At 42.1% G+C, this 16,553-nt stretch overlaps 1 protein-coding gene across 1 annotated transcript; it reads right to left on the reverse strand.

Annotated features, from left to right (window-relative positions):
- Positions 1 to 124: 124 nt before the first annotated feature.
- Positions 125 to 13,503, reverse strand: LOC110507773 (multidrug and toxin extrusion protein 1). Its single transcript, XM_036965513.1, has 17 exons — positions 13,241 to 13,503; positions 12,773 to 12,874; positions 12,450 to 12,518; positions 11,790 to 11,938; positions 11,494 to 11,536; positions 8,989 to 9,033; positions 8,801 to 8,898; positions 8,571 to 8,668; positions 5,924 to 6,037; positions 5,611 to 5,678; positions 5,231 to 5,339; positions 5,024 to 5,099; positions 4,662 to 4,731; positions 1,404 to 1,536; positions 1,047 to 1,141; positions 909 to 951; positions 125 to 684 (listed from the first exon to the last, which is right to left on the reverse strand). Exons 1-17 carry the CDS (start codon positions 13,397 to 13,399, stop codon positions 452 to 454), a joined length of 1,704 nt encoding a protein of 567 aa, XP_036821408.1. The 5' UTR covers positions 13,400 to 13,503; the 3' UTR covers positions 125 to 451.
- Positions 13,504 to 16,553: the final 3,050 nt, after the last annotated feature.

The following is a 16,553-nucleotide window of genomic DNA, read 5'->3' on the forward strand; positions in this document are numbered from 1 at the left end:
TTAAGTAGTTCATTTACATTTTTTGTTATAAGGGGGTATGTGCCTTTGGGCCCCCTATGGGTATGACACCACTGTTTTTGGAATGAATTAATAGAATGGAATACAAACATTTTGGATGGTACAGTGTGAGTCTGTCTTTAATTTTTGGTTTGCACTATATTATTACCATGAGAAAACATTAGGTTTGATTGGTTTGTGTAATCAGCTCAGACAATGTGATACAATTTCATTCAGATGAAAAATGAAAAGACCCAGAATATATAATCCGTTGGCTCCTCACAGACCAACAGTACTGGAACAATTTGGCACCATAGTTTGGCCAGCTCCTATCCAGTCCTATCTTCTCTGCATCATTGCTTAGGTGGTCCTTTGACCACTCTGGTTGAGTGGAGCTATCTCTGGAACCCATCCTCTCTGGAATCCATCCTCTCTGGAACTCACTCTGTGTTCTTCAAGTAAGGTTGGTGAGCAGTAGGTTGATGATGATTCCCAGGGCCAGGATGAAGAGCATGACACACAGAGCCAGGCCCCTCCGCATAACCAGGGCCCTGTGGGCCAGAAGGGCCTCCACCTTGCTAAGGGCCACCCTGTCCCCAACCTCACCGTCAGCCTCAGCCAGGGCATTTCTGTCTGTGTGGCCCTCACAGGGAGATATATCATTTGATTGGGCCTCTGGGGCCATGTCTGTCACACAGAAACACACCTATTAGACAGAGCATTGATTCTTCCATAAACAAATCAAATCAAATTTTATTTGTCACATACACATGGTTAGCAGATGTTAATGCGAGTGTAGCGAAATGCTACACTCGCATTAATACAATTATACATTTGTAAAGCCATGTAAAGAGTTATGATGATGAATTGAGTAAAGTGAAGGGTCAATGATTAAACTGAGACTTTCTTACCCATGTCTGTAGAGTTCCCCTGTACCTCAGCTCTGATCTGGGCCTGCAAACAACCCAACACATCACCATGAATATCCTCTTCAAGGCATTTACATGAAATGAAATAAAGACTTGACTGTTGTGCCTTTGTTCCCTCACCTCTACAGTGGCTTTCTTCCAGTTCATTCTGGATAGGTAGAGGATGAGGAAGGAGGACTGTAGGAACACACAGGTAAACAGACCGGTCCACAGGCCTGGGGGTGGAGACAAAGCATAACGGTGACAGTCTAAGTGAAGACACCTGAAGGAAGCAGTAGGGAGATTGGCACCAGTTTGTCTTTGCTTTAGCCAACTTGTCACCTTGCCACACAAACCAACAATGTAATGTTGTTAAATTACGAAACAGTCAGGCGCCCAGGTGCAATACGGGAGCAATCAAAAGACTGAAAAAGGAATGAAATATTACTCCATAAATTCAAAGGACAAAATGTGAAACACATTTATAGATGTTCTTACCCATGATTCCTAGTTTGGCAGCAAACATCAGGGACACTCCAACAGGAAAGCCAACCCCATAGTAACCCAGGACGTTGCATATCGCCCCAACCTTCTGCTTACCTGCACCCCTTATAATACTACCTGAGGCAGCCTGGGGAACCAGGAGAAACAGAGACCCAGTTACTGTTGTACTACAAACATACAGTGCCTTCGGAAAGTATTCAGTCCCCTTGATGTTACAGCCTTATTTTAAAATATATCAAATAAAATCCACATCAAGCTACATATAAAACCATGTAATCACAAAGCGAAAAACAGATTTTTTTGACATTTTTGCAAATAAAAAACAGAAATACCTTATTTACATAAGTATTCAGACCCTTTGCTATGAGACTCGAAATTGAGCTCAGGTGCATCCTGTTCCCATTGATCATCCTTGAGATGTTTTGATTGGCGTCTACCTGTGGTAAATTAAATTGAATGGGCCTGATTCGAAAAGACACACACCTGTCTATGTAAAGGTCCCACAGTTGACAGTGTACGTCAAAGCAAAAACCAAGCCATGATGTCAAAGGAATTGTCCTTAGAGATCTGAGACAGGATTGTGTTGAGGCACAGATCTGGGGAAGGGTACCAAAACATTTCTGCAGCATTGAAGTTCCCCAAGAACACAGTGGCCTCCATCATTCTTAAATGTGAGAAGGAACTCCAAGACTCTTCCTAGAGCTGGCTGCCCAGCCAAACTGAACAATCGGGGGAGAAGAGCCTTGGTCAGGGAGGTGACCAATTGTTTTATATTTTTTAAATGTAACCTTTATTTAACCAGGAAAAACTCATTGAGACCCAGAGTCTCTTTTTCAAAGGAGACCTGTCCAAGAAGGCAGCAACAATCAATACATTACAGAATTAAAACATAGAACAATACAATACAGCAACATGATCCAACCTAAAAAAAAAGCATTTACACTCCTCTCTAAGAGTCTCCCTTCAATATTTTAAATTCATTCAGTGGCACTAACATATCTAGATGAAGCATGGATTGTAGATTATTCCATGTATATAGACTTTTTTTCTATTGTCTTATTGACTGTATGTTTATTTATTCCATGTGTAACTCTGTGTTGTTGTTTGTGTCGCACTGCTTTGCTTTATCTTGGCCAGGTCGCAGTTGTAAATGAGAACTTGATCTCAACTAGTCTACCTGGTTAAATAAAAAAATGTGTCTGGTGCACAAGAAGAGAAGGCAGTATTGCCTAATACTGTGAAAGTCCTGGGGACTTTAAGTAGCAACCACCTAGCAGATCGGGTATGGTAACTGCTGGTGGTGAAGGAGACCAGACTACAGAGGTAAAGAGGTAGTTTACCCCTTTAATGGTCACTCTGACAGAGCTCAAGAGATGGGAGAACTTTCAAGAAGGCCCACCATATCTGCACCACTCCACCAATCAGGCCTTTGTGGTAGACGGAAGCAACTCCTCAGTAAAAGGAACATAACAGCCCGCTTGGAGTTTGCCAAAAGGCTCCTAAAGGGCTCTGACCATGAGAAACAAGATTATCTGGTCTGATGAAACCAAGATTGAACACTTTTTTTTTACCCCCTTTTCTCCCCAATTTCGTGGTGTCCAATTGTTAGTAGTTACTACTATCTTGTCTCATCGCTACAACTCCCGTGCGGGCTCGGGAGAGACGAAGGTCGAAAGCCATGCGTCCTCCGAAACACAACCAAGCCGCACTGCTTCTTAACACAGCGCGCATCCAACCCGGAAGCCAGCCGCACCAATGTGTCGGAGGAAACACAGTGCACCTGGCGACCTGGTTAGCGTGCCCTGTGCCCGGCCACAGGAGTCGGCCACAGGAGTCGCTAGTGTGTGATGAGACAAGGATATCAAACCCTCCCTAACCTGGATGACGCTAGGCCAATTGTGCGTCGCCCAACGGACCTCCCGGTCGCGGCCGGCTGCGACGGAGCCTGGGCGCGAACCCAGAGTCTCTGGTGGCACAGCTAGCACTGCAACGCAGCCACCCGGGATGCCCAAGATTGAACACTTTGGCCTGAATGCCAAGCATCATGTCTGGATAAAACCTGGCACCATCTCTAAGATGAAGCATGGTGGTGGCAGAATCATGCTGTGGGGATGGTTTTTAGTGGCAGGGACTGGGAGACTAGTCAGGATTGAGGGAAAGATGAACAGAGCAAATTACAGAGAGATCCTTGATGAAAACCTCCTCCAGAGTGCTCAGGACCTCAAACTGGGGTGAGGTTCATCTTCAACAGGACAATGGCCTTAAGCACACAGCCAAGACAATGCAAGTCTCTGAATGTCCTTGAGTGGCCAAGCCAGAGCCCAGACTTGAACCCAATCGAACATCTCTTGAGAGACCTGAAAATAGCTGTGCAGTGACGCTCCTCATCCAACCTGACAGAGCTTGAGAGGATCTGCAGAGAAGAATGGGAGAAACTCCCCAAATACAGTTGTGCCAAGCTTGTAGCATCATACCCAAGAAGACTCAAGCCTGTAATCGCTGCCAAAAGGTGCTTCAACAAAGTACTGAGTAAAGGGTCTGAATATTTATGTAAATGTCATATATATATACATATATCAAATCAAATCAAATTTTATTTGTCACATACACATGGTTAGCAGATGTTAATGCGAGTGTAGCGAAATGCTTGTGCTTCTAGTTCCGACAATGCAGTAATAACCAACAAGTAATCTAACTAACAATTCCAAAACTACTGTCTTGTACACAGTGTAAGGGGATAAAGAATATGTACATAAGGATATATGAATGAGTGATGGTACAGAGCAGCATAGGCAAGATACAGTAGATGGTATCGAGTACAGTATATACATGAGGTGAGTATGTAAACAAAGTGGCATAGTTAAAGTGGCTAGTGATACATGTATTACATAAGAATACAGTCGATGGTATAGAGTACAGTATATACGTATGCATATGAGATGAATAATGTAGGGTAAGTAACATTATATAAGGTAGCATTGTTTAAAGTGGCTAGTGATATATTTACATAATTTCCCATCAATTCCCATTATTAAAGTGGCTGGAGTTGATATATAGTATATATATTTTTTTTTATATAGGAAATAATGTAATACATTTTAGAATAAGGCTGCAATGTAACAAATGTGGAAGAAGTCTTTCCTTAATGCACTGTACCTGTTATAATAGTACCTTTGATATTATAAAGAGTGGATCTGTAAGGTGATGAGTAAAGGGAGCTGTTGTGATACAGTAGCAGCATTGACTCCTTACCGATATTGCATCTAACAGAAGAAAAGGGGCGTAGAAAGCCATAACTTGAGCAACCCTCTCTCTGATCTGCCTGTTGGTAGAAATTCAAGGGGGAAGAAATACATTCAGTTATGTAAATCAATGACAGAGACATCTCACCCTAGTTAAAGTGTGAAGGAATATGTAAGCAAAGTTCATGACTGTGTACTTCTGCTATGTCATAAAAAAGGTCATCAATGTTCACGTTCATACACAGATACATTACAACACACCAGGGTTGTATTAAAACACAACAAACTGCAAAGTCATGGCGATGAACAACAGTTCCCAAAGCCACAGAAGCAAATTTGTAGTGGTAAATTACCACAGACTACATTACTCACTCATCATATGTAAAGACATAGGAGATTTTGTCCTTCAGTATCCCAACAAGAACCGACAAGCACACAGAAACTGACCCTGGACAGAGACAAAAGGTCATACATAGACTGAACACATTTCTTCAGTGAAACGTATCATTTAATTATCGTATTAATGCTTTATTTTCTCTTGTCAATCTTTGAAATATTATTTGAGGTCTACACACGTACCAGCACAGAACATGGCCAGCTTGGCAGACAGCTTGGCTTGCTCTGTATCTCCAGCCCCCAGAGCATTGCCCACCCTCACACTGCCTGCCACACTGAACCCTAGAGGGAACTGACAACACAGACACGCACGCACGCACACACACACACACACACACACACACACACACACACACACACACACACACACACACACACACACACACACACACACACACACACACACACACACACACACACACACACACACACACACACACACACACACACACGCACACACACACACACACACGGCTCACTCTCTATGTGACTAGTGTAAAATATGGTATGATGGATGAACATTTGCCAAAATGTTTTTAAAAAAGTCTTAACTATATATTTACCATGTAACAAATGTTTGCCAGTTCGTAGACGACTGATTGTGCTCCAAGCTCCACCTCACTTATCAGACCTGCCATTGAGAGGTAGTGAGACAGGATATCAAACCAAAGCAGAAACACTGTAACATCTAAACAGTGTGTAATGTGTAGAAATACCCACAAGCAAACAGTAAAATCTAGAACACCATTTCACATAAAACAAATAACAATAGAGAGACATTCAATGACATTAATAGACTTCAATGCAAAACAACCAGATAGCTAAATAACAAAATAACCAGACGCCAAATAGACCTGCTTCCATCTGTTGCCGTACCTGCTAGAAAACCTCCAATCTCATAGGTCCACCACTCCACACACAGCATGATCATGCTAGGAATGGCCAGGTGGACATATGTGTCCCAGTCTTCCAGGCACTCCCAAGACCAGCCTACAAGGATAACAAGGCTCAGACACTGGGAACCTGACTGAAAGGTTAATGCTCATGTTCTCACAGAAGGTGTTTGGGTCTGAACCAAAACCATGCTGCGTTAATGCATTAGGAAGCCAAAAACAGCACACTTGGTTTGACATTGCACTGCTGTCCCTCAATAAATGCATATTACAGTTCTTTCCAACTGCTTACACACAAAATCCTTTCATGTCACACAATTTTTGAAACCTCTCACTCAAAGTGCAAAACTACACACTAAATATCCAAAACCATAAGCTATTTCTCAGCCTTTGACTCAGTTGTCAATTGCATAAAACACTTTTTTCAAAACACTACACACAATTCTCTACCTAAAAGACAAACATCTAACAGGAAGTGACTTGCTTTCCTTTTCCAAACACAACCAATCAAAATGCTATACTTACTCACCAGGTCACACACACACACATGTGCAAACACTAATAGCTTAACTGATCACTAACCAATCACTGCTTTACTGTAGTATAGGCCTATAAATAGGTCAAAGGTCAGATTACCTGTTTTGAACAATGGATGCCAACAATGGACAGAGAGCAAGAGGAGTAGGAGGGAGAGGAAGAAGAGGACTAGGGCAAAGAAGAGAAGGAAGGAGAGCCATCTCTGATGAGATTAGGGCAACACTTGTTGATCATTTGATCAACCACAGTTTGACCAACTTGAGTCGATTTACAGTGGCGTCCATAATTCGAACCTTCAGAAATGAGAACAGGTATGCAACTATCTAATTACTATTTTAGCATTACAGTAATGTACTGTAAAATACGTATGACTGCATAGTATTGCATAAACATTTGTAACTCTAAGCCATCCATTTATTGCACTGCATTGAATGAATGAGGTTGGTTATCATGCTGTACTACATTTTTTTGTACATTGTTTACAGTTCCTATGCTGAATACACACTGTGTTTGAATTCTGTACAGAGTGGAAAGGCAAAGACATCATGGAGGACGAGGATGCTTGTTTACAGATGTACAAGAGACTGCAATTATAAATATGGTTTTGGCCAACAATGCAATTAGGATTCAAGAGATAAGAGAGCATATCTTGAATAATGACACCATATTTAAGAACATCAATGCTGTAAGCCTGTCGACCATACAACGCATCCTTCAACGGCACCGAGTGACGATGAAACAACTTTACAAGGTGCCATTTGAGAGAAACTCTGACAGAGTCAAGAATATGCGACATGACTTTGTAGAGGTATGTATGCAACACTACTTCCAGTACTTCAAACATACCATATTTACTCATCTGTATATCCTTTTGTCTGTTACAGAGAGTATTGGAGCTGGATGCCCATGTAATTCGCCATGAATATATTTATGTGGATGAGGTTGGCTTCAACCTCACCAAAACCAGGCGCCGCAGAAGAAATGTAATAGGACAGAGGGTAATTACCAATGTCTCTGAACAGCGTGGGGGTAATATAACTATGTGTGCTGCCATCACTCAAAACGGGGTCCTCCATCACAATGCCACATTGGGTCCAAACAACACCGGCCATATGCTCACTTTTCTGGATGCAATTTGCACAATGCTTGTCCCTGATCCAGATCAGGAGCCTGCTAGATTTGTGGTTTTATGGGACAATGTTAGTTTTCACCGGGCTGTTCTGGTCCAAAACTGGTTTGCCACCCATCCACAATTTGTAGTTTTGTACCTACCCCCATACTCACCTTTTCTAAATCCCATAGAGGAATTCTTCTCAGCCTGGCGCTGGAAAGTGTATGATCGCCAACCCTATGCCCGCATGCCGCTTCTCCAGGTAATGGAGGACGCATGTGGGGACATAGAGATTGCCTCTGTCCAAGGTTGGATACGCCATGCTAGGAGATACTTCCCTCGATGTTTGGCAAGAAAAAAACGTATCTTGTGATGTGGACAAAGTATTGTAGCCAGACCCAGGCCGGAGAAGAGATGGAGCGTAGCTTAGCACCCCCCCCCCCCCCCCATATGTTTATGGTTTTGTTGTATGCTACTGTATACAACAGTAATGTTTGGCCTAATAAATATTCTCTGTTTCTACATTGCATTGGTGTTTACAGTGTACTTGTTACCCCTCTCAGCCGATTACTTTCACTGTAGAACATTGTATTGAAATGTAGATATAAGCCTATGAAAGACCAAAGAGCTTTAGATTTAGAACAACAGTGTTTACATGGTATATCCAAAAATGTACTATTATGAAAGCAGTGTTTTCCATTTGATGCAAATGCTTCATTCTGACATGTGTTCATGGCATTTTGAATGCAGTGTTACATTTTGAAGGAGATGTGAGGCATTTTGCATTTTATGTGTGCAGTTTTGGGAATTGTGTGTAGAGTTTTGAAAAAATGTGACAGTTTTGAAAACGTGTGTAAGCAGTTGGAAAAAACTGTAATAAATGCATATTATGCATCACTTTGTATGGGGTCCATTCAAGTCACAGACAGTTCAAAGAGTTTGTGGATTTGATGGTATATACTTTAGTGTAATCATGTCTCACCTGCCCAGGTGGCCTTGTGTAGTCCCTTCCATATGATGTAGGTATAGAGCATAACAGCAAGAGAGAGCTGAGAGATGGTGTTGGCCCACGCAGACCCACTGTCTCCCGAACACAATCCACAACATACATTACATCCTATAGCCCTCAATGCTAACAATTACCATCCCATCCTATAGCCCTCAATGGTAATGGTGGTGAGAGAATAATCACTGTTTGGGGATGACACTCACGCTACACCCAGGCCCAGAACATAGAGGAAGATGTAGTTGATGAGGGCATTCAGTAGGTTGGCCACCACACCTGTGATGACCTGCGGCCATATGATTCCCTGAAGGACAATAAAGTCTCATTCAGATCAAATGGTCAGGTGATTATTCTCTTTGCAGGCCAACTGACTGAGGTCTAGGTTAGCTCTAACCTGATTCTGTAGATATCTGGCCTCCAGCTGGTAAATAAAAGTGGCCTGTTAAAAAATGTATGATGAACATGTTTCAGTAAGTTATTGACATGATAAATTCATCTTAATTACAGTGGTGGAAAAAGTATCCAATTGTCATACTGAGTAAAAGTAAAGATACCTTAATAGAAAATGACTCAAGTAAAAGTGAAAGTCACCCAGTAAAATATTACTTGAGTAAAAGTCTAAAAGTATTTGGTTCAAAAGTAAATAAATATTTTGAAATAGCTTATATTACGCAAACCAGAAGGCACAATATGTTTGGTTTATGTAATTTACAGATTTTATTTTTTTATATTTTTTATTTAACCTTTATTTAACCAGGCAGGCAAGTCGAGAACAAGTTCTCATTTACAATTGCGACCTGGCCAAGATAAAGCAAAGCAGTTCGACACATACAACAACACAGAGTTACACATGGAGTAAAACAAACATACAGTCAATAATACAGTAGAAAAATAAGTCTATATACAATGTGAGCAAATGAGGTGAGATAAGGGAGGTAAAGGCAATAAAAGGGCATGTTGGCGAAGTAAATACAATATAGCAAGTAAAACACTGGAATGGTAGATTTGTAGTGGAAGAATGTGCAAAGTAGAAATAGAAATAATGGGGTGCAAAGAAGCTAAATAAATAAATACAGTAGGGGAAGAGGTAGTTGTTTGGGCTAAATTATAGATGGGCTATGTACAGGTGCAGTAATCTGTGAGCTGCTCTGACAGCTGGTGCTTAAAGCTAGTGAGGGAGATAAGTGTTTCCAGTTTCAGAGATTTTTGTAGTTCGTTCCAACAATTGGCAGCAGAGAACTGGAAGGAGCGGTTTTGGGTGTGACCAGAGAGATATCCCTGCTGGAGCGCGTGCTACAGGTGGGTGCTGCTATGGTGACCAGCGAGCTGAGATAAGGGGGGACTTTACCTAGCAGGGTCTTGTAGATGACCTGGAGCCAGTGGGTTTGGCGACGAGTATGAAGCGAGGGCCAGCCAACGAGAGCGTACAGGTCTCAATGGTGGGTAGTATATGGGGCTTTGGTGACAAAACGGATGGCACTGTGATAAACCGCATCCAATTTATTTGTAAATGACATCGCCGAAGTCGAGGATCGGTGGGATGGTCAGTTTTACGAGGGTATGTTTGGCAGCATGAATGAAGGATGCTTTCTTGCGAAATAGGAAGCCAATTCTAGATTTAACTTTGGATTGGAGATGTTTGATGTGAGTCTGGAAGGAGAGTTTACAGTCTAACCAGACACCTAGGTATTCTAAGTCAGAACCGTCCAGAGTAGTAATGCTGGACGGGTGGGCAGGTGCAGGCAGCGATCGGTTGAAAAGCATGCATTTAGTTTTACTTGTATTTAAGAGCAGTTGGAGGCTACGGAAGGAGAGTTGTATGGCATTAAAGCTCGTCTGGAGGGTTGTTAACACAGTGTCCAAAGAAGGGCCAGAAGTATACAGAATGGTGTCGTCTGCGAATAGGTGGATCAGAGACTCACCAGCAGCAAGAGCGACATCAGTGATGTATACAGAGAAGAGAGTCGGCCCAAGAATGGAACCCTGTGGCACCCCCATAGAGACTTCCAGAGACCCGGACAACAGGCCCTCCGATTTGACACACTGAACTCTATCAGAGAAGTAGTTGGTAAACCAGGTGAGGCAATCATTTGAGAAACCAAGGCTATCGAGTCTGCCCGATGAGGATGTGGTGATTGACAGAGTCGAAAGCCTTGGCCAGGTCAATGAATACGGCTGCACAGTATTGTTTCTTATCGATGGCGGTTAAGATATCATTTAGGACCTTGAGCATGGCTGAGGTGCACCCATGACCAGCTCTGAAACCAGATTGCATAGCGGAGAAGGTGCGGTGGGATTCGAAATGGTCGGTAATCTGTTTGTTGACTTGGCTTTCGAAGACTTTAGAAAGGCAGGGTAGGATAGATATAGGTCTGTAGCAGTTTGGGTCTAGAGTGTCTCCCCCTTTGAAGAGGGGGATGACCGCAGCTGCTTTGAATCTTTGGGAATCTCAAATGACACGAAAGAGAGGTTGAACAGGCTAGTAATAGGGGTTGCAGCATTTTCGGCAGATAGTTTTAGAAAGAAAGGGTCCAGATTACCGGGGGCACACTCCAACACTAAGAAATTATTTACAAATGAAGCATTTGTGTTTCGCTATTCTGCCAGATCAGCGGCAGTAGGGATGACCAGGGATGTTCTCTTGATAAGTACGTGAATTTGACCATTTTCCTGACCTGCTAAGCCTTAGTGTAACGAGTACTTTTTTGTGTCAGGGAAAATGTATGGAGTAAAAAGTACATGATTTTCTTTAGGAAGTAAAAGTTGTTAAAAATAGTAATAGTAAAGTAACGTACAGATATCCCAAAAACTACTTAAGTAGTACTTTAAAGTATTTTTATTTTACACTACTGCTTAATCGACTGTGTTCACGTGTGTCTGGGTAAATAGATGTACTCACTGGGAGTGCTGGCATAAAAATCTTCACATAGATCTGAGACAACCTAAAGTGACATAAGAGAGCTCTATCAGAATGATCCAAAACAGTAATCACATTCTACAAACCAATCTCTACATGTCACTTGTGAATCACAGAAAACAGACACATTCACAGACATAGCCTGTGTCCCAAATATCATTCTAATCCCTATGGGCCCTGGGTCAAAAGTACCGCACTATGTAAGGAATAGGGTGCCATTTTAGATGTCTATTAGATCTGGGGTAACTGTGTGCAGTGACTGGAAGAGTCTGACCTACCTGGCGACCTCTGGGCTCTGTTTGACAGCCAGGAGGATGGGTTCTGTGTTGATGAGAATAGCCCAGCATGGAAAACAGGCCAGAAGTTGAATGAGGATGGCTCTCTGTAGAATGACACCAACTTTCAGGAGGTTGCGGCTCCCAAAGGTCTGCAGGGAGAAATAATCAAGTTCATCTTTGAGTGGAATGGCAGGATACTGTAGCTATGGTCCAGGGTGCTACATCAATCAATCAAATATATTTATAAAGCCCTTTTACATCGGTCAATGTCACAAAGTGCTGTACGGAAACCCAGCCTAAAACCCCAAACAGGAAGCAATGCAGATGTAGAAGCAAGTTGGCTAGGAAAAACTCCCTAGAAAGGCAGGAACCTAGGAAGAAACCTAGAGAGGAACCAGGCTCTGAGGGGTGGCCAGTCCTCTTCTGGCTGTGCCGGGTGGAGATTATAACAGTACATGGCCAAGATGTTCAAACGTTCATAGATGACCAACAGGGTCAAATAATAATCCCAGTGGTGATTACATGCAGTTTACTGATATTGAGCAATAACAAGCTGTGTAGGACCCCCTGGACCAGAGCTATGACGACGATGCTATTGGTAAAAATTTTGGGACAGTGGTCTGTGTTAGGAGGAGGAAACATACTAGGTTTCATACCTACCTGAGATATGAGTGTGTCACACGCTGATGATAAACCAGACCCAATGGAGATACCTGTAACATTAATCACCTGGAAGACCAGAACAGAGATTTTGAGACATTTTGAAATTGGTTGAAACTGTAAATTTCATAGTGTGCTGTAATTTCAACAGTTATGCAATATTACCACAGCTAGGTACCAGTCTGTTTGTGCCATCATGTTTGGCATGACACGAAGTGGCAGAAGTCACATTATGGCACAAACATACTGGTACCCAGTATAATATTACCCACAATTGTTGTAATAAAAAAGTTATATAAACTCATAAGTCAATCAATACTTACAGCTATGGCGAGAGCCACCCCTGCCAGTTCTGTCTTCCCCAAATGGCCACAGAAAACTGTACTGACGAAACTCACTAAAAATACCATGAGCTGAGCCATAACCTGGTGCCGATACAACCACAACATTTGATAAATCAGTTGATGTAGTTGTGTATACTATCAGGAATCTGTGTAGTGAATAGGCCTAACACTGAAGTGTTATACATGCATCAAATGTATGGTTTGAGGTCATTCAAAGTAATTCAGGTTAAACAGGCAAGGTGATAGATGAAGCGATGAAAAAACATCTATAGTGTGCCAGATGCCAGTAATCTATAATTAGCCAGTGTGCCAGTGGCCTTTAAGTGAATTCAATATTATATAAGAAACACTGCTAAATAACAATAATAATTGAATCTAGAAATGTACGGTTTCATATAACTCTGAATTAATTGTGGACACGTAAAATGTAATAAAGATGTTTCTTACCACAGGCCCAGCCAATGTTGATAATTCAATCATTTCTTTTTTGAAGTCAACAGGAATCAACCTGCGAATACATCTCAAACAGCTCCCACATATTGTCAATGAATATGAAGAGTTTTCATTCCCATTCGTCCTACTCGCCACATTTACATTAGTATCCATTTCTAAAGACTGTCACTCAGAAAAGTCTGTATGGTCAAGTAAGAACAAGGTGGTATTCTAGCTACCAGCTGCCAGAGTGAGACTTCCGATCTGATGACGGACTATGTCACTTCCTATCTCTGATTTAGCTGTACACAAGCAATCTCAACTAGCATTGTTAAACATGACCTCCAATCCACTGATGGACAAAGTTCACAGTCTTTTGTCAATTCTGCACCAGATGATGGAGCTCTTTCCTTATGAACTCTACATTTTTTTCTCAGAGGCCGTGTTCTCTGAGGCCGTTTTCTCAGTAGCTGATAAATGACTGAGCAGATTGGCACATCTACTAATAATGAGTAGTCATTTAAGATGATTTGTAGATCAGTAAGTATTTTGTCACCGACTGCAATGTAGTCGATTTCAAACACGACTAGGCACTTTTAACAATGACATTTACAAAGGTCTAAAGCTGTAAAAGCCTCTGAAAGAAAGTCGATGGTAGGTGACAGTCCCATCAGTTGAAAGATCAAACAGAGGGGCACTAGAGGGATGACACTTCCTCTGGCTACCTTACTGTAGACTCAGAGTATGGCCCAGTGAACACAGTAGCGTAGATAATAGTGTTTGTCTAAAAGTAACACAAGACCTGGCAGCCTAATGGACCTCTAAGACAATTTCAAATATGCTTAAAACACACTTAAACTATGAGCAATATAGGCCTACCGACACATTGGTGCGGCTGGCTTCCGGGTTGGATGGCGCTGTGTTAAAGAAGCAGTGCGGCTTAGTTGGGTTGTGTATCGGAGGACGCATGACTTTCAACCTTCGTCTCTCCCGAGCCCGTATGGGAGTTGTAGCGATGAGACAAGATAGTAGCTACTAAACAATTGGATACCACGAAATTGGGGAGAAAAGGGGGTAAAAAAATAAATAAAAAAACTATGAGCAATATCGATCATACAAAAAAAAGGTGCTATCTACAACGAAAACAGGTTATTCGACTGTCCCCATCTGAGAATCCTTTGAAGAGCCTCTTTTGGTTCCAGGATGAACCCCTTTGGTTCGAGGTAGAAACCTTTTGGTGTCCTTATAGGACCATTTCCTTGTAGGACCATACATGGAACAAAAAAGGGTTCTACCTGGAACCAAAATGGGTTCTACCTGAAACCAAAAAGGGTTCTTCTACGGGACAGCTACAGAACCTTTATGGAACCCTTTTTTCTAAGAGTGTATACTGTAGGCCTACATTTTGTTTGAAACTATGCGTACCACAGTGGAGGCTCCTCAGAGGAGGAAGGGGAGGACCATCCACCTCAGTGAATTTCATACAAATAAAAATAGTGAAACATTAAAAAAGTTATCCTTTTTAGATAAAACTGTACTAAATATATTCACATCACCAAATAATTGATTAAAACACTGGAATGGAGGTCTACAGTAGCTTCAACTGCACTCTGTAGAGTAGCACCATGGTGTAGCCGGTGGACAGCTAGCTTCTGTCCTCCTCTGGGTACATTGACTTTAATACAATATCTAGGAGGCTCGTGGTTCTCACCCGCTTCCATAGACTTACACAGTAATTATGACAACTTCCAGAGGACGTCCTCCAACCTATCAGAGCTCTTGCAACATTCTCTGATCACAGGATCAGAGAATGAATCTAGTACTGAAAGCATAAGTTACAACTAGCTAGCACTGCCGTGCCTAACACATGGTGAGTAGTTGACTAAAAGAGAGAGAAAGACAAAATTTGAATAGTTTTGAACAAAGTAATTTCTTCAAAAATGAAGAAGCAAGAGAAAAAGAGAGAGGGAGAGAGATTTTGATATATTTTGTTGTGTCGTTTTTCACTTTCACTTACTTAGCTAGTGAATGTAGCTAGCTAGTTTAGCATATTCAAAACCCCGCCTCAAACAGAGAGGGATGCTATGTTAGCTAACTGTCTATAGCTATCCAACACTGGAACTTCCAAGTCAAGGTAAGCTTTTGGTTTTATTAATTTATTGTCACCAGGACCTGCAGGTGTAACTGCTAAACTGCTTGCTGCTGACTGTAGACTGTACTGCATGATTGTAGCGGGTTTACTAACATGTTTGTTGTAGTAGCTATGTTGACTATAAAGTTATTGTGGTGACAACAATGCAGGCTGTGTGTAGCGGTTAGCGGTTATGATATGGTTTGGCTTGGAAATGTTTTTTTGCCTGGTAACAGAAAGCTGATGTGTTGTGCACTGAAGTCCACAAGCGAAGGGAAAAGGTGAGAGGAGAGTGTGTGAACTGTGTTTGCGTGTGATCAGGGGTGTATTCATTCCACTAATTATTTTGAAAAAAGTTTCTTAAACAGAAGCAAACGGAACGAAACAGGGATGAACATACCTGAATTTGTCCAATAGAAACTCTCATTTGCAACTGTTGGACTAATGATTACACCCTAGATCAGCTAGAAGCAAGCAAAAGCGTGCAAGGCAGTATTGAATGTGTCAATGTCTGTCACCTTAATTACTCTCATTTTTAGGTGTAGACACACCTACTCATACAAGGGTTTTTCTTTATTTTTACTGTTTTCTACATTGTAGAATAAAATAAATAAAATAAGTTGTTTAGCTCGTTTAGCTCAGTTACCTTAGCTTTCTTGGGAACAGGAACAATGGTGGCCCTCTTGAAGCATGTGGGAACAGCAGACTGGTATAGGGATTCAATCAATCCCTATACCAGTCTGCTGTTCCCACATGCTTCAAGAGGGCCACCATTGTTCCTGTTCCCAAGAAAGCTAAGGTAACTGAGCTAAACGACTACCGCCCCGTAGCACTCACTTCCGTCATCATGAAGTGCTTTGAGAGACTAGTCAAGGACCATATCACCTCCACCCTACCTGACACCCTAGACCCACTCCAATTTGCTTACCGCCCAAATAGGTCCACAGACGATGCAATCTCAACCACACTGCACACTGCCCTAACCCACCTGGACAAGAGGAATACCTATGTGAGAATGCTGTTCATTGACTACAGCTCGGCATTCAACACCATAGTACCCTCCAAGCTCGTCATCAAGCTCGAGACCCTGGGTCTCGACCCGGCCCTGTGCAACTGGGTACTGGACTTCCTGACGGGTCGCCCCCAGGTGGTGAGGGTAGGCAACAACATCTCCTCTCCGCTGATCCTCAACACTGG

This window comes from Oncorhynchus mykiss, chromosome 27, assembly GCF_013265735.2.
Source record: "Oncorhynchus mykiss isolate Arlee chromosome 27, USDA_OmykA_1.1, whole genome shotgun sequence".
Classification (NCBI taxonomy): domain Eukaryota; kingdom Metazoa; phylum Chordata; class Actinopteri; order Salmoniformes; family Salmonidae; genus Oncorhynchus; species Oncorhynchus mykiss.